We start from the raw sequence: 25,552 nt of genomic DNA on the forward strand, positions 1-25,552 counted from the left end.
TTCATTACTTTTCATCTTTTGTTCTTGCAGTTGCAAGATTATGGACGCAAGTTCGTCAATATTGGAAGTTCCTTGCGCATTCTTGAAAAGGTGGCTGGCGCTGTTAAGTATAATGAGCCTGTTCTTCTTGTTGGTGAGACTGGAACGGGGAAGACCACACTTGTACAAATTCTTGCAGCACGATTGGGAATGCCGTTGACTGTTCTGGTACCTGTCATGAATCTTTCTCTACTGTTGTGAGCTATATTTGTACTTCATAGTGACAATTATTTAATTGTGTTGTAGAATTTAAGCCAGCAGACAGATGCTGCTGAACTTTTAGGTGGCTTCAAACCAGTTGATTCACATTCTACATGTATCACTCTGCTGAAGGAGTTCAATGACCTATTCTCAAGGACATTTCCGGTGCAGGTAATGTTGTTTTATGACACTAAATGAATGCAGTCAAAATTTGATTGATGTGCCATCTAATTGATTACTGTCTTGGCTGATAACATTACAGGAGAACATTATGTTTCTTCAGCGTGTTAGAAAATATGCAAATGAAAAGAGGTGGAGTAAACTCTTGAATGCATTTCAGAAAGCTGTCAGCGCGTTTAAGAAACCATTAGGTCAAATTGACGAACCTGAGAGTTTTAAAAAGCGGAAAAGATCACTGGGAAAAGACATTGTCCAGCGCTGGATGTCTTTTTCTATAAGGGTGAATTCTGCTATGAAGCAAACTACGTCTACTTCTTCCATGTCATTTTCTTTTGTGGAAGGGGCATTAGTAAAAGCTCTGAAAAATGGCTCCTGGATTTTGCTGGATGAAGTTAATTTGGCTCCACCAGAGACGCTACAGAGACTTACTGGCGTTCTGGAAGGTGGAGACGGTACCCTTTGCTTGGCAGAAAGGGGGGATATTGAGTACATACACCGGCATCATAACTTTCGGATTTTTGCGTGCATGAACCCTGCAACTGATGCAGGAAAAAGAGATCTACCTTTTTCCATTCGTAGCAGGTTTACTGAAATTTTTGTAGATGACATGTTAAGTGATGAAGATCTGGACATGTTTGTAGCTCAATATATTGAAGATGTGCAGTTTATAGAGAAACCAAATGTGGACATTGTGAAGAATATTTCAAATTTTTATAGAGAATGCAGGAAGCAATCAGAAGAAAGGTTGTTTGATGGGGCTGGTCAAAAACCACAGTTTAGTTTGCGTTCTCTTGCCCGTTCCATGGAATATACAAAGTTAGCGTTACCAAAGTTTTCATTTGAGAAGGCCCTATATGATGGCTTTTGTATGTTTTTCCTGACGTTGCTGGATCACCATAGTGCTAAAATCATGCATGACATCATTATGTCAATTTTGTTGAAGGGCCTGGGGAAAAAGCCTCAAGACATTCCGTTCAGTTATTATTGCAGCAACAAACAAGCACTTGAAGCATCATCATCTGATCTGTTCTGCAAACATTATGTTTTGACAGAAAGCATCAAGGGGCACCTTAATTCCCTTGCACGTGCTGCCTTTGTTCGTAGGTATCCTGTCCTCTTGCAAGGCCCAACATCAAGTGGGAAAACTAGTCTTGTTCGGTATCTTGCCACAATTTTTGGCCACAGATTTGTTCGTATCAATAATCATGAGCATACGGATCTGCAAGAATATTTTGGTTCTTATGTTGCAGATACCTCCGGGAAACTCGCTTTTCAGGAGGGCATTCTAGTTGAGGCTGTTCGTAAGGGTTATTGGATAGTTCTGGATGAGTTAAATCTTGCACCATCAGATGTGTTAGAAGCTCTAAATAGATTATTGGATGACAACAGGGAGATCTTTTTGCCAGAGTTGCAGGAAACGGTTAAGCCACATCCAGACTTTATGCTCTTTGCTACTCAAAATCCTCCCATTTCCTATGGTGGACGTAAGGTTCTTTCTAGAGCTTTTCGCAATCGGTTTCTAGAGATTCATGTTGATGAAATACCTGAAGATGAGTTGATTACCATATTGGAGCATAGATGTGAAATTCCAAGAAGTTATTCAATTAAGATGGTTAGCATTATGAGAGATCTGCAGCGTCACAGGCAGGGAAGCAAAGTGTTTGCTGGAAAACTTGGTTTCATAACACCACGTGACTTGTTTCGATGGGCTGACCGTTTTAGAAAGTTTGGTGTAGATTTAGCAAAGGATGGTTACTACATTTTAGCTGAAAGGTTACGAGATGAAAGTGAACAAGAAGTAGTGAAAGAAGTTTTGAAGAAACATCTCCGCGTTGAAATAAGCAAAGATGTACTATATTCAGCTGTATGCTCTCTCTCTCCCTCTGCACCCTCCCCCCCTTTCTACAATTGTGGTGCCTTCTCTTGTATACTTGATGGTGATTAGTCAAATTGGGCTAGTGATTGATTTTTAGGTTTTGTTGTTAAGCTTGTTTATTTATTTCTAGTTATTAAATCAATGATCCAAACAGGAATTGGAAGATTACGAGTGTCAACTCCAATTCAGAATTTTATATCATAGATAATGTTATCTCCAATTATTGCCTTTTTTGGAAGATATTACATCTTCTATACTGAATAAGCAAATGTGCACATTAAGATGCTGATAATCAAATGCACGCACTATGATGCTATATCCTGTGGTTGTCTTTATCTGTGCGCTCCAATCACATTTCTAGTGTGTCAGCTCAAGGCCTTGAACTTGCAACAGGACAAATGTTTAATACAAGGAATCTCTGTTGCTTCAAGACCAGACAGGTGAGGAGATTCCTATGTGGACGTGGGACATAACTCACCAGGTTTGGGGAATAACTGGAAAAGGAGGTCACAGATGTGCATCTTTAAGGATGTTCTGGCATCCATCAAACTTGATGATTTTTGCTTGTCACTAGATTTTATGGATGTAATCTTGCATGGGTAACATGTGGATGTTGTTGTCCGTGATAGTCTTAATATGTGAATGTAATGAAGTGTTCTGTTTTCAAGTGTGTTGGTTATTGATTAATTTATTTTTTCTGTGATAAAATTTCAGGAATCTTTAGCGTTCCCTGTTGAACCAAGTAAAAGCTTACAAGTGTCACCAATCGTTGGCAAGTATGACTGACATCAATTAGTAAATCTACTACTTTGTCTATAATCTTTGTAGTATTTTACGTTGTCTTTTTGTAATCTATCTTCCATATTTGCAGGATTACCTGGACCCGTAGCATGCAGCGATTATATTTTCTTGTTGAACGTTGTTATCAAATGAGGGAGCCTGTTCTTCTTGTTGGAGAAACTGGCAGTGGGAAGACGACTATATGTCAACTGCTAAGTAATGTTTTGGGTTCACAGTTGCATATTCTGAATTGTCACAGGTACACTGAGACTTCTGATTTTCTTGGGGTAAGTTTCATCTTAGACTCTTAGTTGATCATTTATTTTCTCTTTGCTGAAAAATGTAATTTTTTTTGGTTGGTACTTCTCATCAGAAATTTTCATAGTGGACTGATATATTTATCTCCAAATGTGGTCATTGCATTTTAGGGTTATTATCCAGTTCGTGAGCGTGCCTGGATTGCATCTCAATTTAGCAATGTCATTGAGAGGATGAAGCTCATGAAGACTTTCAATGGGATTAAAATGATTGCTGTAAGCTTTCTGTTGGATATTCTTGTCATGCTGTTGTTTTTAATGCTTCTTTTTGAGTTTTTTTGAGTTTGGGTTATCTTGTGCTGTTAGTCTTTATCTCCAGATGTTGGGAATGCTCAATCCACTTTGGCTGCACTTGATCATCTTAGAAATTCCTTGGAGGATGCTGGTGCTTGTTCTGGTATGGTTGGAGAAGACATTAGGATGCTGGAGCAATTTAAGCTTGAACTATCGGATCTCCATAGTAAATGGAAATCATTATTTGCTTGGAAGGATGGACCATTGGTTCAGGCAATGAAGAATGGTGATTTATTTCTTGTGGATGAAGTATCTCTTGCTGATGATAGTGTGCTTGAAAGATTGAACAGTGTTATGGAGCCTGAGAGAAAATTGGTGAGTCTGCGACACCATCATCCTGTGTGGCTCCATGATCTGTCTTTGTTGTTGTTTCCTTTTTTATTCCTTTTTGTTTTCCCATTGAAGAATGCTGGCAATTGGTAGTTCATTTGGCGTATTAAGTTGGTCAGACATAAGGTTGGTCAGAAAATGGGTCTTAATGTCATGAGGCTTTTGTAAGTTAATTGGTTTTGTGCTGGTCAATATGTTGATGCTGTTGAATTGGTTATGTCTCATAAGGTGTTTAGGTTTGTTCAGAGCTAGCTGGTTTTTACTTGGGCGGGGTATTGTTGACTTATTGATGCCATTGTTAGATTATGACACTATGTACTGTGCATGCATTCACCCTTATTGTCTAATTTTAGCTTCATCATTTGTTGCTCATTTTTCGCAGTTGAGCTATGTAATAATTTGTGGGTGATTGGGTAGTTATTGGTGATGTGCTGTTTGTATTAGTTAGATCATGTCACTCTCTTGGTCAATGTGGTGGCAGATTTCTGTATGACTGTTGTCCAAACTATTTTCTTGTAAGTAATTATCTAAGGAGTTCTTTTTGTGCTCGGGGGTTTAGGTTTTGGCTGAGAAAGGAGGCTCCATGGTGGAAGAAATAACCGCACACAGGAATTTCTTCCTTCTTGCTACCATGAATCCAGGTGGTGATTTTGGAAAGAAAGAACTTTCTCCTGCTCTGCGGAATCGTTTCACGGAGATATGGGTTCCACCAACTAATGACCTAAATGAGCTTAGGGGCATCGCTGAAAAAAGGCAAACATCTTTCTCCCTTTATAATTTCTTTTTTTAGGGAAATTTTCTAAGATGCACTTAAAGGTTTGGCTAAACTTTTGTTGTTGTGAAAAACACACCTGCGTTGTGTAGCATTAACAAAATTAACCTTCCATTTAGCTGAGGTTATCACTTCAACTCTATGCAAAGCGGTAAATTTTCTTTTCTATAAATTTTTGCATTATTTGAGGATTTTTTTTCTTTTATTAATGTAAAAAAGTTAAGGAAGGAAAATTTGGTGCATTCATGAACTTACATATGTTTTCCGAGTCACTTTTGGATGCAAAAATGGAAACTTTTCACTGATTTAGTATGTCTTGACAGAAATGAAGCTATGGATAATTTTAATTAATTCAAGAAAATTTAGATATACTTGGACAATATATAAAAGTTAAATGTGTTTTTGATTATTGTTAGCTCTGTTGATTTTTTCTGAATTGGCATTTTCCATTTGAGGTTGACCTCTTGTGGTCTCTCTCTATTGCAGATTCTCTAGGCCTGAACTCTTGTATCTTGTGCAGCCATTATTGAGTTTCTGGGAAGTATGTTATCTTTACTTTTCATTCCTATGTGATTCTTTTGCATTAAACGTGATGGATGCATTAAACATTTTATTTTGTATGTTCAGGTTTCTGTTTGTATGTGATAAACAATATTTTTTCTTCATGACAACCATTTATGATCTTGGTGCGTTAAAACTTGTATGTGGCAGAAAAGATGTTTAGGGCGTACATGAAGTTTAGACTTTGTTCCTTATAACCATTTATGATCTTGGTGCGTTAAAACTTGTATGTGGCAGAAAAGATGTTTAGGGCGTACATGAAGTTTAGACTTTGTTCCTTATAACGTATATTTAGAAAAAATTAATCGAGCAATAATAACCAAATGCATCCAGATTGGTGCGTGGGGTTCAATCCTTGTTGCAGGCCTTCATGGATTGCCACTTCAAGTATCATTCTTGGTTTTTCTTGGTGACATTTCTCTTGGGTATTAATTGGTAAGTCTATTTTAATTCCAAAAAAATGAAAATATAAAATATAAAAGTGAATTACAAAATTATGAGTTTTATACCTTTTTTTTTTTACAAAATCATTGATAGGATTCAAAATAGTTGCTACAATGTTAAAAGAAACCCACAAAGTTTAAGATGATAAGTTTTCTACTAAGTTTTTTACAAAACCATCAAAATTGGAAACTGTTATTAAAATGTAAAAAGAAATCCCAAAAGAGTTTAAAATATACTGAAAATGATTTTCTTTTGAAAAATCTCAGAGAAATCTCACGATGATATTACAGTACTTCATTTTAGCAATCTTTTCAAGTAATGATTCTCTAGTTTTGGGCCTGGATTATTTTTCATCTCTCTCTCTCTCTCATTGTTTTTTGGATTAATAACTTTTCTTTTTCTTTTTCTATGGTGGTTGTCTGAACAGTGGTTTCATGAACTGCAAATTGGAAGGGTTCTGACCATAAGAGATCTCTTGTCTTGGATTGATTTTGTCAATGTAGCTGAGCAAGATCTTGGATCCATCTATGCTTTCATTCATGGTGCATTCCTTGTGTTGCTTGATGGGCTCACCTTAGGTATTTCCATGAAACTATGTTCAAATAAATTGTTTACTTTTCTTGATATGTGCTTTAGGCAATTTAGGGGTCCAATGCCAACAAATTCAAAACTCTTCTTACTTATATCTGCTTAGTTGCTGGGAATAATATAATTTGCTTTGTGCTCTTACTGATGGACTCTCCTTAGGTACTTCCACGAAGCTATATTTTTGGATGACTTTTTTTTGCTTTGCCTGCTTCAAATGCTTGTTTTAGGCATGTCATGTGTCCAATACATGCTGTTGAACTGCTAGCTACTTCATGTATGCTTGGCGCTTGTGATTTGTGTTCTTATTTAATGCAGCTTATATTTGATTCTGAAATGTGGTTCTTGTTTGATGTGCTTTAGACTTGAGATCTAATTAAAAGGTGCAAGTTATTATTTGTGATGCTTCATGGTGTTTTTCTGTCATCAAGTAAATTTGTTGAAATTTCTGTTGATATCATATTCTTGTGATCACCCTCTTTGATTCTTTTTTCGTTAATTGGAATTTTTCTTCGTAAGAGTTTGTGGATCTTCCATGCTCATGACTTTGGAAGCTAGAAGTCAAAATCGAAATCAGACACAGGTCAGTCAGGGGGTAATCAGTTGGAGTTCAAATATATATTTGTGTTCCTATGTTACATATAAAAGGTGGCACGGAGTTTTGGGGGGGTGGGGAAGGGGGGAAAAAGTTGGGGGGGGGGAGGGAGAGAGAGCGAGAGAGAGAGAGAGAGAGAGAGAACTGTAGATCTAGCTATGACCAAATGGCTGCTAATGGACCTAGTCATTTGACTTATCGATGAAGCTCATCTAATTAAATGGTCATAGACTCATATGAACCATTCAGCTGGTTGCCAACCAAAGGACTGGTTACCCAGGTTGACATACATTTTTTGGTGGTTATTCTTCAGCTTATTGTCTTCACTCTTTTATCTTTTGGATATTCTATTGCTTGTTTTGTGTTTGATTTGCACTCGGGCCTCCTTACAATCTTTGATTTTCTTCCTTTGGCACTTTCAGGAACAGGAATTTCAAAATCCATGGCGCAACAAGTGAGAGAGAGTTGTCTGGCTTTTCTTGTGAAGGAGCTTGAGGTTGTTCTCATGCCTTGAACATTATGTTCTATGTTCTAGATTGTGCTTGTCTTGTATGAATTATACCATACAATTTCTTATATCAGGTTTATACCTCCAGTCCTCTGGATGCCAAAGTTGCTGAAATTGGAAGCTATGCATGGGGTAACAATGGCGTTGCAGAAAATGTGGCAGTCAGGAATGAGGCTAAATCACCTCATCTGTTTGGAATTGATCCTTTCTACATTGTGAGAGGTACCAATTTATCTATATTTCTCCCTAATTGTGGTCTTTTGTTCATCTTGGGGTGAAGTGCTTTACATCTTCATCAATTTTTTTTCATAGTATTAGTGTTCCAGTGTTTGCTATTGGGTGATTGTTAATGGGCGGGTAAACTAGTAGTCCTGCAGGTTGGCGATATACTTGGACACATATTTATCTATCAAGGATAAACAAGGAAATAGGTTTGGATTGCATGATGTTTCACATGCCATATCAGTCACAAGCGTACCCTTTTGGGGTTTGAGTTCCAAAATATAGCCTTTTGGGACCAATGTGTTATAACCAAAACTTGCTCTAGTTGCACCTGGGTGGCTTTGTCAGGTGCATGGCAGGCTAAACTGCATTTCTTAGGTGAGCCAAGCAAAATAAATATTAATTTTAATGTTTTAACTTTTAAGTTCTATAAATCTTTTTTTTTTCTTTCATCTCATAATGTGTTGGTTGAGGTGGCATGCTAGAACCTCTATCCTGGCCCTTCTTAATTCTGGTTCAGTAGGATTCCATATGAGGTCTGTTGGTTAGTTCTGCCTTGTTTTTTGAATTATGTGAACCAAAAGCTTGATTACTGTTTGCTGCACTCGACCAACCTATGTGTAGGAAACCATATTCAAGATTTTCATATGGTCCAAATAATATGTTGTCGCACATTATTCAGACCCATTATAGGTTCCAATGTGTGCGGCGTATGGCTGTTTGTGTGTGCTGGCATACATATTTCACACTAATCATTAAATAGTATCAGACTGATACCTGCATTTGCTCTTTGTCTCCAAACCTGTGCTCATTTGAACTGTCTAGGTCACTAATTGGTTGAACTGGTCTATCTAAAATGACGTTTGTTGTGTGACTTGCATCTGTGCATCCATACGTCTTTTAATGTTTGTACTGAAAGCTACTAGGTATTATTTTGGTGGCCAGGTGCTGGCCTATCTTAACAAGGGAGGAAGAGAAGGAAGGGACACATAAACTCCCAGTTCGATGGAGTACGGGTAATTGTCCAGGTCTTGTGAAATAAAGAGCCACCCTGCTACAGTAGGTGTTGCGTAATGGAGAAGGGAGAGAGAGAGAGAGAGAGAGAGAGAGAGAGAGAGAGACTAAATTCATATCGTGCTATAATCTCTACTTAAAGAGAGATTAGTAAAAAGACAAAAGGGAACTCTAACTTTTAAATAATGAAATGACTACCACACTTAAGGCCAAACTTTCTAATTTCAACACTCTCCCTCAAGCTTGAGCATAGATATCAACCATGCTCAGCTTGTCACAACATGTAGAGAAATCACCAATCGGAAGAACTTTCGTAAACATATCTGCTGCTTGATCTTCAGAAGCTACATGAACCGTAGACACCACACCTTCTTTTATAAGATCCCGAACATAATGACAATCCACCTGAATGTACTTAGTTCTTTCAGGAAATACTGGATTGTTTGCAATATAAGTGGCAGCCTTGTTATCACAGTACATTTTCATAGGAAGAGGAACATGAATACTCATATTCGTTAGCATAGATTTAACCCACGTCATCTCCGTTGCTGTTTGAGCTATTGCTCTATATTCAGATTCTGCACTTGATCTAGAGACTATATTTTGTTTCTTGCTTCTCCATGATATAAGATTACCCCCAACAAAGACACAGAAGCCAGTCGTGGACTTTCTATCATCAATAGACCCTACATAGTCAGCATCACTGTAAGCAACAACTTCTAGAGATTCACCTTTCTTAAAGAAGAGGCCTCTGCCTGGGAATGATTTTAGGTATTTCAACACCATCAACGCCTCATCCCAGTGGACTTTTCTAGGCTTTTCCATAAACTAACTTAATTTTCCAACAGCAAAGCTAATGTCTGGTCTTGTTACAGTAACATAAAGCAGTTTTCCAATGAGAGACCTTTAAGATCGGGACTGATTGATCATCATGAAGATGAATACGTGGATTCATAGGGAGATTAGCCGGCTTGGTCCCTAGCATCCCTGTGTCCTGCAGTAGGTCAAGGACATACTTCCTTTGAGACAATACTACACCTTCTTTGTTCTGCACAACTTCAATCCCAAGAAAATATCTCAAGTGACCAAGATCCTTCGTGACAAAATGCTTTTGAAGGAAAACCTTTGTAGCATAGATTTTTTGACCACAATCACCTTTCAAGAAAATGTCATCAACATATACTATCATGACATCTTTACTTGTGGAGGTCTTCTTGATGAATAGAGAATGATCCAAAGGAGATCGTTCAAATCCACATTGTGAAACGACCTCTGATAATTTGTGGAACCATGTCCTGGGACTTTGTTTAAGTCCATAGATAGCCTTCTTCAGTCGAAACACTTTACCACACTCCCCCTGTTGCTCGAACCCTGAAGGTTGTTGCATATATACAGTCTCCTCAAGGTCACCATACAGAAAGGCATTCTTCACATCAAGCTGATACATAGGCCAATCAGAGTGTATCACAATAGAAATAATAAGGCGAATAGTGCCCAACCTGGCAACTGGAGAGAACGTCTCAAAGAAGTCAACCCCGTATGTCTGAGTGTAACCTTTAGCCACTAATCGAGCCTTGTATCACTCTAATGACCCATTTGAATGATACTTGACTATAAATACCCATTTGGAGCCAACAATGTCACAATCTTTAGGTGGATCAACCAATTCCCATGTACCACGTTGTACGTGAGCATCCATCTCATCTTGCATAGCTGTTCGCCATTTACAGTCTAGTAAGACCTGATGATGACAAGTTGGGACAGTATGAACTGACATAGCCTTAAGAAATTGTTGTAAGTTATCATCAAGATGGGCAGTGGAAACAAAGTGAGAGATAAGATGCATGGTACACTGTCTCTTGCCTTTGCGCAGGGCTATAGGCAAGTCATCTGAAGGAACAACATCAGGTATACTTACTTCAGTGGAGCTCACATCCTGAGAAGAGTCTGATGGTCGACCACGAGAAGGGTCCTGTCGCCGAGTGTAGACCAATGGAGGATCCTGAAACCTATTCATAGTTAGAGTAGGAGATGGAAAAGATTACAACGGGGCAGGAGGAATATGTAAAGGGATAGGACATAGTATCTCAGATGACACAGAAGTAGGACTAAAGTAAAACTGAGACTCGAAAAAAGTGACATCTGCACTGATATACTCTTTGTGAGTTACCGGATCAAAGCACTTGTACCTTTTTTGGTTTCGAGGATAGCCAATGAACACACACTTAATGGCTTGAGCAGAAAGTTTATTACGTTTAGGTCCAAGGATGTGAACAAAACAGGTACAACCAAAAACTTTTGGTGCAACGGAAAATAAGCTTCGATTGGGATAAACAAGTTTAATCGGTACTTTGTTGTCAATGGAGGATGATGGCAAACGATTGGTCAGGTAACAAGCCATGAGTATGACATCACCCCATAAGTATGCGGGTACATGATTATGAAGCATTAGGGTATGAGCAACAGTTAGAAGTTGCCTATGTTTTCATTCGGCAACTCCATTCTGTTGTGAGGTATGAGGACATGTAAATTGGAGAGAGATCCCATTTTCAGCATAAAAGGTCATTAAGATAGATGATTGGTATGAGCAACAGTTAGAAGTTGCCTATGTTTTCGTTCGGCAACTCCATTCTGTTGTGAGGTATGAGGACATGTAAATTGGGGAGAGATACCATTTTCAGCATAAAAGGTCATTAAGATAGATGATTTGAACTCAAGATCATTATCAGTGCGAATACACTTAACTACAGAACCAAATTGAGTCTTTATTTCAATAATCAAGTTTTTGAGAATACAAATTACTTCAGACCTTTCCTTCAAAAGGAATACCCAACTGACTCGAGAATAATCATCAACAACGACAAGAAAGTAGCTAAACTTAGCTCGGCTAGTAACCCTGCTAGGCCCCCACACATCAACATGAAGAAGATCAAATAATCCTTGACTTGAAGGACTAAGACTCGAAGGAAAACTACTATGTGTGTGCTTGCCAAGTTGACAAGCCTCACATTGAAAATACTCTGGAACTGAAAGATTAGGTAGGAGAGAACGGAACTTGGGTGTTGAAGGATGACCAAGCTGGAGATGCCACTGGAAGAATGTAGGCTCTGATGTAGAAGAGGTAGCAGCAAGACCCATAGGAGCCGACAGGATGTAGGCGCCCCCCTTTCTCATAGCCGCCACCAATCGTCTTCCGAGTTTACAAGTCCTGAAATGAGCATGAACCAAAGTAAAAAATAATGCGACAGTGTAAATCAGTAGTCAACCGTTTGACAGAGAGCAAATGAGATGAAAATTCAGGAGCATTTAAAACATGTGAAATAGTCATAGATTGAAAAAGCTTCACATCTCCATAACCCAATATGGGTGACCGTCTACCATCTGCAATTTTGACATGACGTGGCTGGGGAAATCTATGTAAAGTAGTGAAAGACCCAGGTCTACTGCAGAAATGTCTTGATGCTCCTGAAGCAATAATCAGACGTGAAGGACTCGCTGAGAAGGCTCGATCAGTCAACGATGTGGAGGCTTTGTGTGCTAAAAATTGCTCATACTCAACTCTGTCAATGCTAATGGTAACTGTCTCTGACTCTTTGGTGCTATACTAGACGAAGAGTCCTCCACTGTAGGAGTCGCAACCTGTGCAGAGCCCATAAAAGAGTGAGTAGGGCTCTTGCCCTGTTTGGTGACCATATTTCTTCCATGCGACAAAGAGGATGTGCTACCATGTTTATCCCAACAGCGATCCTCCAAGTGTTCAATCTTTCCACAATAGGTGCATTGGAACCTCCCACGGCCCCCAGTTTCACGACCTATACCTCTTCGTCTGGCACTATAGGTGGTGCCATGACCACGACCACCCCCCACAGCAAGAGCAGAAGCTGGCGTCACACCAGCTGGTTGAGACAAGCTAATAGCCAGACGGCTAAGTCTGTTGTATGCATCAGAGAGATCAGGAATTTCACTTCCAGTGAGCATCTGATCCTTAGTAGCAGCATACTCAGGAGAGAGACCAACAAGAAACTTTGCAACCATAGTAGGTTCAAAGTGTGACTTATAACAAGATTTGCACGGAGGGCGCAAGAATTTCAGACGTTCATAGGTAGCTTTAACTGTTGCAAAGTATTGTGATAAGTCATGATTTCCCTGTCGGAGGTTGTGCAACTCTTCTTCAACTTGAAGGATTTTGCTCACATTCTTATCTTGTGAATATGTCTGCCTAAGGAATTCCCACATCTCCTTTGCAGGAGTATAGTAAGTGTAGAAACACGCAACACTCGAAGGAAGAAGAAAGGAACACACGGTATACATGGGAAAACCTCAGAAAGAGGAAAAAACCACGGGGAAGCTCTAACCTAGGTGCACCACCGCAACCCTAAGAGAGAGAAAATCTATTCACTTAACACAACAATTACACGTAAGTGAAGAATATATAAGAGGGAGAGAAAGAGTGCTGCCTAGGGTACCGAGCCAGCCTCGGTACCCATGCCCCATGGGACCGGGTCCAGATATGGACCCAGTTCCCCATTACAATCTATTTTAACACTCCCCCTCAAGCTTGGCATACATGTCAAACATGCCAAGCTTGCTAACATTTTTCTCAAATTGAGATGTACATAAAGACTTAGTTAAGACATCAACAACTTGATCTTCAGACTTCATATAAGGCAGGAAACTTCTTTGAATCTATGCGTTCCCGTATGAAGTGGCGATCGATCTCTACATGTTTGGTTCTGTCGTGCAGGACTGGATTGTTTGCCAAGTTAATAGCCGACTTGTTGTCACAATACATCTTCATCTTCTCTTCCATTTTCACCCCAATATCTGCTAAAAGAATTTTGAGCCACAACATTTCTGTAACCCCCATAGCAACCGCCCTGTATTGAGCCTCAGCACTGGACCTGGAACAAACTTCTTGTCTTTTACTTCTCCATACCACCAGGTTACCTCCAAGAAAGATACAGTATCCTGTGGTAGACCTTCTAGTATCTGTGCATCCTGCCCAGTCGGTGTCAGAGTATCCTTCAATGCTGAGTTGACCTTGTCGAGTATAGAGCAGTCCTTTCCCTGGGTCATTCTTTAAGTATCCCAATACTCTTTCAGCACTTTTCCAATGACAATCAGTAGGGGCATGCATAAACTGACTTAACACACCCACAACATACGTAATATCCGGGCAAGTAAGAGTGAGATAAATGAGTTTACCAACCAGCCGCTGATACCTCCCTTTTCCTTCCTCATCCAAGATCGTCCCAGTTTTGATACTTATCCTTGTGCCAGACTCCATTGGAGTAAGAAAGGGCCTGCATTCCAGTTTACCTGTCTCTTTTAGAAGATCCAAAGTGTATTTCCTTTGGCTCATAACAAGTCCAGTCTCAGATCGTGCGATCTCAATTCCCAAAAAATACCTCAATTTACCCACATCTTTGAGATCGAATTCAGCAGCTAACGTTTCTTTCATCTTCCTTTTTTCTTCTTCGTCATCACCTGTGACAATCATATCATCAACATATACAAGTAGAAGGCTCACCAGACCATTTCTCTGCTTGATGAAGAGGGTGTGATCACCATTTCCCTGTTTATATCCATTAGTCTTCATCACAACCCTTAGTCTTTCAAACCACGCTCTAGGGGACTGCTTGAGACCATACAATGTTTTCTTGAGATAACAACACTTTTCGTTCTGCGCATATCCAGGCGGCATGCTCATATAGACTTCTTCCTGAAGGTGACCATTCAAGAAGGCGTTCTTGACATCAAGTTGGTCCATGCTCCACTTCTTTTGCACTGCCAGAGCTAAGATGACCCTTACTGTCTTCAGTTTAGCAACGGGAGCGAACGTCTCAAGATAGTCAATCCCATATTTCTGGCTAAACCCCTTTGCAACGTGACGAGCTTTATAGCGTTCTACAGTGCCATCAGGTTTGTACTTCACAGTAAACACCCACTTGGAACCAACTAAGTGAGTTCCCTTGGGAATATCAACAACCTCCCACGTATTGTTCTTTGCCAGGGCGTCCATCTCCTCTGTCATGGCCTGTAGCCATTTAGGATCCTCCTTGGCATCTTCCACTGACCTGGGAATAACAGCCATAGATAAAGAGGTAATAAAGCACTTATAGTCTTTACTGAGTTTAGCATACAAAACAAATCTCTGAATAGGATGAGAAGTACATGACCTGGTGCCTTTGCGCAGGGCTATGGGAAGATCTTCATTCATTGGACTTGGATCATCCGGGGAGCTCACAAGATTGGGATTGGTAACATCAACAACCTCCATCACATCCTTCTTCTTCCTGTTGTATACCTGACCAAACAAATGATCACGGGACTGTTCTTCCACAGGCCCCCCCTCCATCTGACTGTCTCTGTCCTCACTGACTGTGTCTACCACACTCGGAGAACTAGCCGTGTAATCCAAGAAATCCGTGTACTGAATCAACTGATGCGAAGAATACTCTTCCACTCTCTCACCTAGACACTCCCCCTGAAGAGGATTTGCAGGAAAGTATGCCTCATGTTCATGAAAGGTAACATCCCTGGAGACATATACTCTGGAAGTGCTAGGATCGACACACTTGTATCCCTTCTGGGTGGAGGAATACGCCAAAAAGACCACTTTCATGGACCGAGGATCAAGTTTCTTGAGAGTGAGATTATGATCATGGACAAAGCAAACACACCCAAACACCCGAGGGGTCAAAGGCCAGGGATTCTGAGTAGGCTACAAAACAGAATAAGGGGAATGACCATTCAACACACGAGTAGGCATACGGTTAATGAGATGAGCACTAGTGAGAAGTGCATCACCCCAGTACCGCTTAGGGACACGACGTTGAAACATAATGGCCCGGGTGACATTTAACAAATGACGGTTCTTCCTTTCAGCCACGCCATTCTGAGGAGGTGTGTAGCTACAAGATGTTTCATGTATAATACCCTTGCTTCGCAAGAAGTCATCAAGGGATTGGGAGACATACTCTCGAGCATTGTCAGTACGAAGGGCCTGAACAAAGGTCTGGAATTGAGTTTCAACAAATGCAACGAAGTTTTTGACAATGTCGGGAACTTCACTACGTTCTTTCAACAAATACACGAACGTACACCGAGAGTAGTCATCAATAAGAGTCATGAAATAATGAAAACCACGACAAGTGGGTACTGCCGAAGGACCCCAAACATCAGAGTGAACCAAAGCAAATGGACGGCTGGTTTTATTGAACGAAATAGGGTACGAGGCCCTAACATGCTTAGACAACTGACACACTTCACAGGCGAAGGTGTCCAAAGAAACAGACTGAAACATCTTAGGAAACAACTGTTTAATCAACTGAAAAGGAAGATGACCAAGTCTCTCGTGCCAGCGCATAATAACGGATCTGTCATCCACGCCAGACAACTGTCCACTGGTGGCTAAAATCAAAGCAGAAGCAACCTGTACTGGCATTCTGTAGAGACCATCAATAGCCGAACCAATCCCAATCTTCTGCCCCGTCCCCAAGTCCTGCAGGAAACAACGATCAGCAGAGAATATTAGATTACAGTTTAGCTCTTTGGTAATACTGCTGACAGATAACAAATTTACGGGAATATTGGGAACATGCAGGGCATTATGAAGACAATATTTGTTCAGTAATGATAAACTCCCTTTTCCAGCCACAAAAATAGAAGAATCATCAGCCATAGAAAGTAGAAACACGCTGCTGCCCAGCAGTCAACTTGTATTCTTGAAACATCTTAGGGTCCCCGGTCATATGATGAGTAGCCCCACTGTCAACAATCCAATCACCGAGAGAGGAATTACCTTGATCACTAGTAGCAACAAGAGCCTGAGCTAACTTAGCTCCATCAGACGTAGATGTGTCCTCTGACGTAGTAGAAAGACGACTGATATAAGCTTGTAGTTCCTTGATTTGATCCGGGGAAAGCCTCGACTTTTCACCACTTGAAGAACCACTCTGATTTGAGTCCTGCACAAGAGAACCTCGCCGACTAGATGGAGGGCGACCACGAACAAGTCTCTTCTCAGGGTGAAGATCCCAACAAAAGTCAACAGAATGTCCTGACTTGTGACAATGGGTACATCGCCTAACAGGGCGCTAGCCAGGCATAGAAGAACGACTAACAAAGGCCGAGGGACCACTCCCATGACTGGGGTCAATCTACATCACTTGGCGTCTTTGTTCCTCGGATTCCACTTTGGCATAAACATCTTCTATTCCAGGAATCTCATCACAGTTGAGAATTTGACTCCGAATGGATTCAAATTCATCACGCAAGCCTCCAAGTAAAAGGAACGTCCGGTCCATCCATTCCTTTTCCCAGTACCGGGCATGATCGGAACCACAGTCCAGTTATCATTCACATGATAATCAAGTTCCTCCCACTTAGTTTTCAGGGCTGCATAGAAGGAGGCAACAGACAAGTCACCCTGTTTCAGAGAATAAATACTGCGTTTAATCTGGTATGTACGCAGAACCCTTTTCTTGCGACCATACATCCTCGCAAGCACAGTCCACATATCAAACGAAGTCGGCTTCCGCAGAATAAGAGGCTGAATATCAGCGGACACAGAGCTGATGATCCACACCTTAACCTGACTGTCTTCCAACACCCAAGTCGCCCATTGAGGATCAGTTTTGCTGGGCGCCGGTTTGTCGCCTGTGATATAGGGGAGACGACCACGGCTCGTTATCCCAATCTCGAGAGCAGCAGACCAAGAGAGATAGTTATCTTTAGTCAGACGAATGGGCGTGACCTGGACCGGCAAGTTCTCGCTCTTGGGAGCGCTGCTCGCGTCAAAGGCCACATCACTTTTAGGTGCGATCTCTTCCGCCATCACAAGCAGTCAAGTCAGACGCAACACCAGGCAGCAACAAGACGACACAGCAGTGGCTGAAACACCAGCGCCACACGGAAACCAAGGCGTGACGGCGCTGGATCGTCCGACTGCGGAAAAGAGAGACACCCACGGCAGCGGAAACTTCGACAGCGGCTGCGCGGAAACTGGCGGCGCAGGAAACCCCAACGGCGGCCGAAAAAAAAAACTCCAAAGGCGGCAGCGGCGCAGGGACGACGGCGGAAACACGAGATGCAACAACACACGAAGGAAGAAGAAAGGAACACACGGTATACGTGGAAAAACCTCAGAAAGAGGAAAAAACCACGGGGAAGCTCTAACCTAGGTGCACCACCGCAACCCTAGGAGAGAGAAAATCTATTCACTTAACACAACAATTACACGTAAGTGAAGAATATATAAGAGGGAGAGAAAGAGTGCTGCCTAGGGTACCGAGCCAGCCTCGGTACCCATGCCCATGGGACCGGGTCCAGATATGGACCCGGTTCCCCATTACAATCTATTTTAACAGTAAGTAATAGTAGAAGCAATTTGTGGTTGGACACTATTCATGATCCAAGACATAACCATGCTGTCGTCCTCTTCCCAGGTCATGTACTTCTCTGACTTGTCAATAGGCTCATCCTCTTCAATTATGTGTCTTTTTCGATGTCCTTTGACTGACAACATAAAAGACCTGGACCACAGTTTATAGTTGTGTCCATCTAATTTATCCGTAGATCCATAGGAGAAGGGATTTCCAACTCCTTTATGATCATTGCCACCCTCTGATTTGTGGTTCTCAGCCATAATGAATTACAACAGGAAATTAAGAATGAGAATACCAAGATAAAATAATATGCTGCAACTTCACGCAGACGTCAGGAACCAAACCAAGAAACGTGCACAAGCCTCTTTCACAACCCCGAACAGCAAGAAAAAAAAGGGAAAACCTTGCTGAAAATATTCTGCTGAAAGCACAACCTTACAAACGAAGTCTGCCGCTGCTTCTTCTATTCCCAACCTCAACTCTCAAACAGCAAGTCCACGTCTTGCGTTGCGTAGATAAGTTCTGCATATATTCTGCTCCACCCGAACCTCTGATCATGCCTTAAACAACAACCACAAACTGCAGATCAACTTTGCTTCAATACTCTAAACAACATCCATGAACAACACATAAAATCTTCTCCACAAACTCCACTTGAGGATCTGATCACGCCTTCCACATAGGTGAGATCAGGTCCTCCTCCATGCAGCAAGAAAGACGAGAGAAATCAGTGATCACGCCAGCAGCAGCCTGAGATGATCACGTGAGCAGCAGCTTGAGAAGATCACGCCAACCTGTCTCTGATACCATGTTGCGTAATGGAGAAGGGGGAGAGAGAGAGAGAGAGAGAGAGAGAGAGAGACTAAATTCATATCGTACTTTAATCTCTACTTAAAGAGAGATTAGGGCACGGCTATGGCTGTTACAAAAGTAAGACAAATAAAATAGTAAAAAGACAAAAGGGAACTCTAACTTTTAAATAATCAAATGACTACCACACTTAAAGGCCAAACTTTCTAATTTCAACAATAGGCAGGTTAGGTTCTATCATTGCTGTGGAGCTCTCAGTGAGGAGGCTGTAGAATCTTTTTTTTCTGCTAGAAGTGTGGGTTTGAACGTGATGATGTAATGAAAAGAAAATGAGAAAAATTCTAATCATAGATACTTGAAAAGCATTGCTACATATGATTGCAATGTAGGAAAATTTGGAAGGCCCATGGGTACACCTGCATATGGGATGCAACTACATTCATATTGGTTTCTGATTATCCAATTTTGTGTAGCTTAGGGCACACACATCTTTCGTTGTGCATGAAATAATTCTGGCACATGGCAGAGTTTAAGGTAAGTTCCACGTGTCATACTGCATACATCTCTTGCACAAGAATCATCTCTTGATTCCCGGCCATGTGGTAACTTATTTGGATGGCAAGTGATCTCGAATTTGGAAAATGAAATCTTTAGTTGAACTAAAGAGTTCGTCTCTGAGAATCAGGGAGGAACAAATGGGCCATTTTTCTGCTGATGTTAGGAGCTTTTTTAAAGTAGATGTTTGGATAGTAATACTAATGATTTACACGTCGAAATAGTTTGTACTTTGTTCATTTGGTAAGTGGTGTTGGTTGCGGCCTGTGAATTCCTGCAAGTTTGTAATTTTGATAAATTGTGCACATTTATTTCATTTTAGGTGACAAGAACTTTAAAGGTGAAAATTTTCAATTGTTGGCACCAACTACTGCTAGAAATGCCTTACGTGTTCTGCGGGCAATGCAGCTTCCAAAGCCAGGTAATTTTAGCATGTGCTTCTCTATCATGTTTGGAGTGTGTGATGGTTATAGTGCAATTTGTTAATGGAGTTCTATCTGAATAGGCAGCCATTTCAGATGGAAGATGCCTGATATGGAAATGAATGGTTTATCATGATGTTCCATCATTTTTTGTCAAATTAAGTGTCCTGACATCTTAGTTTCAGTTCTCACTATACAAATATTTTTGTCCATTCCACTTTATATATATATATATCTTTGTTTTCAGAGTCGTTGATCTTCCACTTTATATTATAAAATTGCAATCTGACTTTGTTTATGTTTTTCTTGCTTGTAGTGTTACTGGAAGGAAGTCCAGGTGTGGGGAAGACCAGCTTAGTGGTTGCTCTTGCTAACTTGTCGGGGCATAATATTGTCAGAATAAACCTATCTGAAGAAGTAAGCCAGTTATAGCTTGATGTTAGTTTGGAATTTGGATACGTTAATGCCTTGTATTTTCTGATTGAAACGATGAGAAGATGCTTACCATTGAAAAATGTTCATCAGCCACTTGCTACTGGAATAAACTAAACAAATATGAGTGAGAAAATCTGAACTGTCATGTGGGTCTGAGATGATGCTGTGCAGTTCGTCTTTCTCAGCTGGCATCTAGGCCCACATGTGGTCCAATTAAGGGAAAGTGTGTTTCCCTTCTGCTGACCTGAAAAAAATGGTGTGGTAATCTAGTAGTTTTCTGGTAAGAAAAATAATCTCTGTTTTGTTGTTCCTATTTCAGACGGATATTATGGATTTATTGGGATCAGATCTACCTGTTGATGGTGAAACAGGAATTCAATTTGCTTGGTCTGATGGGATACTTCTCCAGGTTGACTTGTCTGATCAATGTTTGTTTTGCAATTATTTTGAGAGTAATTTTTCTTGTGTCTGAAAATTCTTTTAGGCTTATATTTTCTATTTCATGCTACTTGTAACCACAGGCTATAAAGAGTGGATCTTGGGTTCTGTTGGATGAACTCAATTTGGCTCCTCAGTCTGTGCTTGAGGCAGTATCCCAACCTCAGCTGCTTTTGCTTTTCCTCATTTGTATGTTTTTGGTTGTCCAATAGTAACTTATTGAGCCAATTGCTTTCCAGGGTCTAAATGCAATATTAGATCACCGGGCTGAAGTTTATATTCCAGAACTGGGGCTTACCTTCAAGTGTCCACCTACCTTTAGGGTTTTTGCATGTCAAAATCCAACATATCAGGGTGGTGGCAGGAAAGGCCTTCCAAGGTCTTTTCTGAATCGCTTTACCAAGGTATGTCCTCTTCAGTTAATCTGGTGATTTGATGAGGGTGATTCAATGCTCATTCATGTACAATTTGCTATTTGTTTGTCATGCTACTTATCACTCTATTTTTTTTTTTCAAATGTATCAGGTTTATGTGGAGGAACTAGGCGTAGATGATTATTTTTTTATTTGTAATTCACTTTTCCCATCCATTCCAAGACCACTGCTTTCCAAGCTGATTACCTTTAATAATCGTCTTTATGAAGATACTATGGTACACTCTGCTTATGGTCAGAGTGGCAGTCCATGGGAATTCAATCTGCGGGATGTCCTCCGTGCATGCCAGCTTCTTGAAGGTGGTTTTCTATATTTTGGGAAACAAATCTTCTATGCACAAACTGTTTTTTTGCTTTTTGAAATGATAGTTCCTAACTTGGTTCTCTTCTCTGAGCTTGTTCTATAGGTTCTCCTTCCACATCGAGGGCAGATTGCTTTCTTAGTGTTGTTTACCTGCAAAGAATGCGTACAGTAGATGACCGCAAACAAGTTATGAAGCTCTATGAGGAAGTTTTTGGGGATAAGCCTTACATATCTGCATTTCCGATGGTTCAAATCAATGAGCAAGAACTTATTGTTGGTGGAGCATGCATAAGTAGAAAACACTTTCAACCAGCAAAAGTTTCTAAGACTCCACTTCATCTGTTGCCTGGGATGCGCCACAGCTTAGAATCTGTAGTGCACTGCGTTAAGCAAGGATGGTGTTGTATTTTGGTTGGCCCACCCTCCTCTGGAAAAACATCACTTGTCAGATTACTTTCTGAACTCACAGGCAATACGCTACATGAATATAGTCTATCATCTGCAACTGACATGTCTGAATTGCTTGGCTGTTTTGAACAGTACAATGCCTTGCGCCATTTGCATTCTACCATTGTTGAAATTGAAAGGTACATAAACGAGTTTTGCAGCTCATATTTTGATGGTGACAGTAGAGATCCAGAGATTGAATTGAGCTTTGTCAAGAAGTGGCTCCAATTGCTACCTAGTACAAAGTCATCTTCTGTTTCAGGTCACCATTCTTTTCTTGGAGATCCAGGCTACATAAATTCATTAATTGAGATTGGTACAGAGGTCCATATCAACCAGGAGAAATTGCATTTACCTCTATCTTGGTCAGTTGAAGAACTTAATTCTGCAATCAAAACCATATCTGATTCAAAGGCAACGTGTGCATCAAAATCTTTTTCAGGGAAGTTTGAGTGGGTTGTAGGAGGGTTGATCAAGGCAGCTGAGCGTGGGGAATGGGTATTGCTGGACAATGCAAATTTATGTAATCCCACGGTTAGTATGTCATCTATTTTTACTATGAAAAACAACTTATACCTTGTTTCTTTTAGTATGTCATCTATTTTTACTATGAAAAACAACTTATACCTTGTTTCTTATTCTACTAAATGCTTGCTTGTTCAGGTTCTTGATAGAATCAATTCATTGTTGGAGCCACAGGGGACAATTACTGTCAATGAGCGTGGCCTTGTGAATGGTAAGCCAATGGTTGTCCGAGCTGACAGTGGCTTCCGCCTGTTTCTTACAGTAGACCCAAATTATGGGGAGGTATCCAGGGCAATGAGAAATAGAGGAATCGAAGTGTTTTTGTTGCAGCCTTACTGGTTGGCTTCTGAACTTGAGGCTGGTTGTGAGGAGAAGTGCTTTGAGCTGGAGGATGTGAAGAGGTTCTTGGTATTATCTGGCATTCCTTGTTATAAGGTGATTAATGCTATGGCTAGAGCACACCTATATTTCAAAGCAGAGGGCACAAATTTTGGATTATATATTTCCTTTTTGGAGCTATCAAAGTGGGTCTACTTGTATCAAAAACTCCTTATGAATGGTAGTGACAACATGCAGAGTTTGCTTCTAAGTATGGAACATGTATATCTGTCTTCTTTTGGATCTTCAGCTGGGAAGGACATTCTCATGCATTCAGCGTCTTTATACCTTAAGGATCTGGATGCAAAAGTGTTTGACACATTATTTGAGTCTTCTTTATCTATGCCAGGAGGATGGCCATCACCATTAAACACTCCTAGTTACCTCTGGTACCCGAAACAAGCTTATGTTAAAGGAAACTGCATGTATGTAGAATTTCTTGCTTCTCAATTTGCTTCATATTGTACTTTGACCTCGATGCCGCCTGCCCTTGTTAAGATGCATCCACAAATCCTTTCTCGTAAGCATTTATTATTAATGTTGTTTCCAGCATCATCTGAGCAGCTGAAAGCTTACAAAGTTCCAAATTTGGACTTAGGTCTAGTCGAGAAGATGCTTACATTTGCGGCTAACTGGGCAATTGAACAAGCAACTCTGGATGATGTTGATTTATATGTCATGTGGTTTAGATATCATGCTTCAAAATTTGAACCATATTGTCATTTTCTCAACTGCTTTGTAAGTGTATTAGAGAAGATGATTGCACATCCAATTTGGTCGGAGGTCATTGCATGTCATGAACAGATTACTGTTGATGTGAGAACCACACCACTACTGTCAGTGAAGGTCTTAGAGTTGAAAGCATCAAACGAAGTGAAAAAACGTTTTCTCAATGCAATTCGAGGTGTCCGCTTACTGCAGCTTAGTTTTCTGCAATGGGAACGTGAATGCATAGATGCACTCCCAGAACCAAAGAGCGAAATTTTATCCATACCAGGGAAGTCCTGCTACCCAATGTGGCGTTTCCATTCCTACATCTTACCTGTGTTTGATTCTCTGAAGAGGCTGGAAGTGAGAGTGCTTGATGCAATGCTTATCTCTCCTTGCTTTGGTTTCCTTCAACAAGTGTATGCTAATATCATTGATAACCATATATCATTCTGGAAACATATTAACTCAAACCAGTCCAAAGACATGGTTATCTCTTGGCATTCGCTTAAGAAGGAAACAGAAAAACTCCATGAACAATTTCCTGAAGAAGTCAACGGATTTATGGTAGGGGGTCCTTGTAATCTTGACCGTTGTTTCAGAACTGCCCATGTTTATTCATTTTAATCCTGTTCCTCTATTTAGGCTGCAGGCAGGAATTTGGATCAGGCACCTCACTGGAACTGCAATTTTTCCATCTCTACATTCTGGAAGCATGGAGGGCACCCGGTTATGCCATCCTCTCTTGGTGTCTTTCATCAGATGCAACAATTGTTAGGATTTTGCAATAAAAACTGGTTCTTAGGTTGTGATTCAGGTTCTTCTTCTTCTTCTTCTTCTTCTTCTTCTTCTTCTCTCTCTCCTCTCTTGTTTCCCGGTGTTGCTTCTGTTACTGAATCTGCTATTTTTGTTGGGCAGAGGAGGATTCCTTAGTTGAAGCTATAGTTTTCTCAAGTACAGAATTCCGCTTACTGGTGGTGCAGGGTGAGTTCTTGGTTTATCATGGACTGTGTTGAACCTTCAGTTCAAGTTGTGCAGGATTGAAATTTCTGAATGAAATTCGCGAGCATGGTTGAGATCAGTAGAATGAACACACATGCTATCCGTGAATTTGCTATTTTGTAGTTGTGAAATCCTGGAGTCATTACTTGAAAATGTCGGTGGTTATTATTATTATTTTTAGTCTGATCCATATTTGATGATTTTCCTGCATCTTTATAAATTCTGCTGCTATACATGACTTGTTTTGTTTTGTTTATAACATTCAAATGACAGGCATCTTATCTATTCAGGGATATTACTGAGCATTGGTAATTGACATATAGTGTCTGTTGTGCCCTTGTTTGTAATCCTCATCTTTAATAATTGTAACTTCTCTGTAGGTTTCTAATTTCCATGTTTTTTAACTTTAATATTTTTGTTTTAGGAAACTTGAGCCATGTAGTTATTACTTCTTATTCAGTTATTCTATGCTTTTAATTACTTTACATTTTGAAGGTCTATCAATGGCCTATTTACTTACAAGCAAAGGTGGGGAAGGTGAGGATGACATCATTCGTGGCCTCACAGATATTTATCTGGTAGGTTATGTTGAAAAGCATTGGACCTTGGCGAATATCTTGTTTTTTTTTTGTAGCTGTTGCAGTTAAGCATAAATTCTGATACTTACTGATGTCCTGTTACCTGATGTCCTGTTTATCTGCTGAATAAATATTTTTGCAGATGCTTTTCCAAAGATTTGAGTCGGAGAAGAATGTCATTCGATTATCTTTATTATCACCTGTTGGAAGTTCCAGTTCCAAGTTGATGGTGAAAACATCAGCTTGTTGTTCGTGGTTCAGCAATACCCTATGCTGTAAACCTGTCTTTAAGAGCTGGATGGAGACTCGTCCTTTGCCGAACTGCAAAAGTTTGTACCTTGATATGGATGTGCTTCAGAGATTATTTGATATTTTTTTAACAGATTTGAAAGGCCGAGTCGAGGTCAGCC

At 40.4% G+C, this 25,552-nt stretch overlaps 1 protein-coding gene across 4 annotated transcripts in view; it reads left to right on the plus strand.

The window, feature by feature from the left end:
• The window catches only part of LOC116254442 (midasin), a 65,084-nt gene that overhangs the window by 15,066 nt on the left and 24,466 nt on the right, over window positions 1–25,552 (plus strand). For 3 of the 4 annotated variants that reach the window (XM_031629836.2, XM_031629838.2, XM_031629837.2), the window contains exons 15-38: window positions 31–207; window positions 286–411; window positions 503–2,284; window positions 3,011–3,072; window positions 3,168–3,363; window positions 3,505–3,609; window positions 3,700–4,002; window positions 4,577–4,770; window positions 5,276–5,330; window positions 6,222–6,372; window positions 7,397–7,470; window positions 7,557–7,704; window positions 19,795–19,893; window positions 20,211–20,311; window positions 20,649–20,738; window positions 20,851–20,916; window positions 21,007–21,171; window positions 21,293–21,500; window positions 21,608–22,485; window positions 22,615–24,129; window positions 24,208–24,379; window positions 24,481–24,546; window positions 25,060–25,142; window positions 25,285–25,545. In XM_031629836.2, the coding sequence (XP_031485696.1) occupies window positions 31–207; window positions 286–411; window positions 503–2,284; window positions 3,011–3,072; window positions 3,168–3,363; window positions 3,505–3,609; window positions 3,700–4,002; window positions 4,577–4,770; window positions 5,276–5,330; window positions 6,222–6,372; window positions 7,397–7,470; window positions 7,557–7,704; window positions 19,795–19,893; window positions 20,211–20,311; window positions 20,649–20,738; window positions 20,851–20,916; window positions 21,007–21,171; window positions 21,293–21,500; window positions 21,608–22,485; window positions 22,615–24,129; window positions 24,208–24,379; window positions 24,481–24,546; window positions 25,060–25,142; window positions 25,285–25,545 (7,077 nt within the window). The remainder of the gene's footprint in view (window positions 1–30; window positions 208–285; window positions 412–502; window positions 2,285–3,010; window positions 3,073–3,167; window positions 3,364–3,504; window positions 3,610–3,699; window positions 4,003–4,576; window positions 4,771–5,275; window positions 5,331–6,221; window positions 6,373–7,396; window positions 7,471–7,556; window positions 7,705–19,794; window positions 19,894–20,210; window positions 20,312–20,648; window positions 20,739–20,850; window positions 20,917–21,006; window positions 21,172–21,292; window positions 21,501–21,607; window positions 22,486–22,614; window positions 24,130–24,207; window positions 24,380–24,480; window positions 24,547–25,059; window positions 25,143–25,284; window positions 25,546–25,552) is intronic. The other variant, XM_031629839.2, reaches the window with a different exon arrangement.

Source organism: Nymphaea colorata, chromosome 5 (genome assembly GCF_008831285.2).
Source record: "Nymphaea colorata isolate Beijing-Zhang1983 chromosome 5, ASM883128v2, whole genome shotgun sequence".
In the NCBI taxonomy this organism is placed as follows: domain Eukaryota; kingdom Viridiplantae; phylum Streptophyta; class Magnoliopsida; order Nymphaeales; family Nymphaeaceae; genus Nymphaea; species Nymphaea colorata.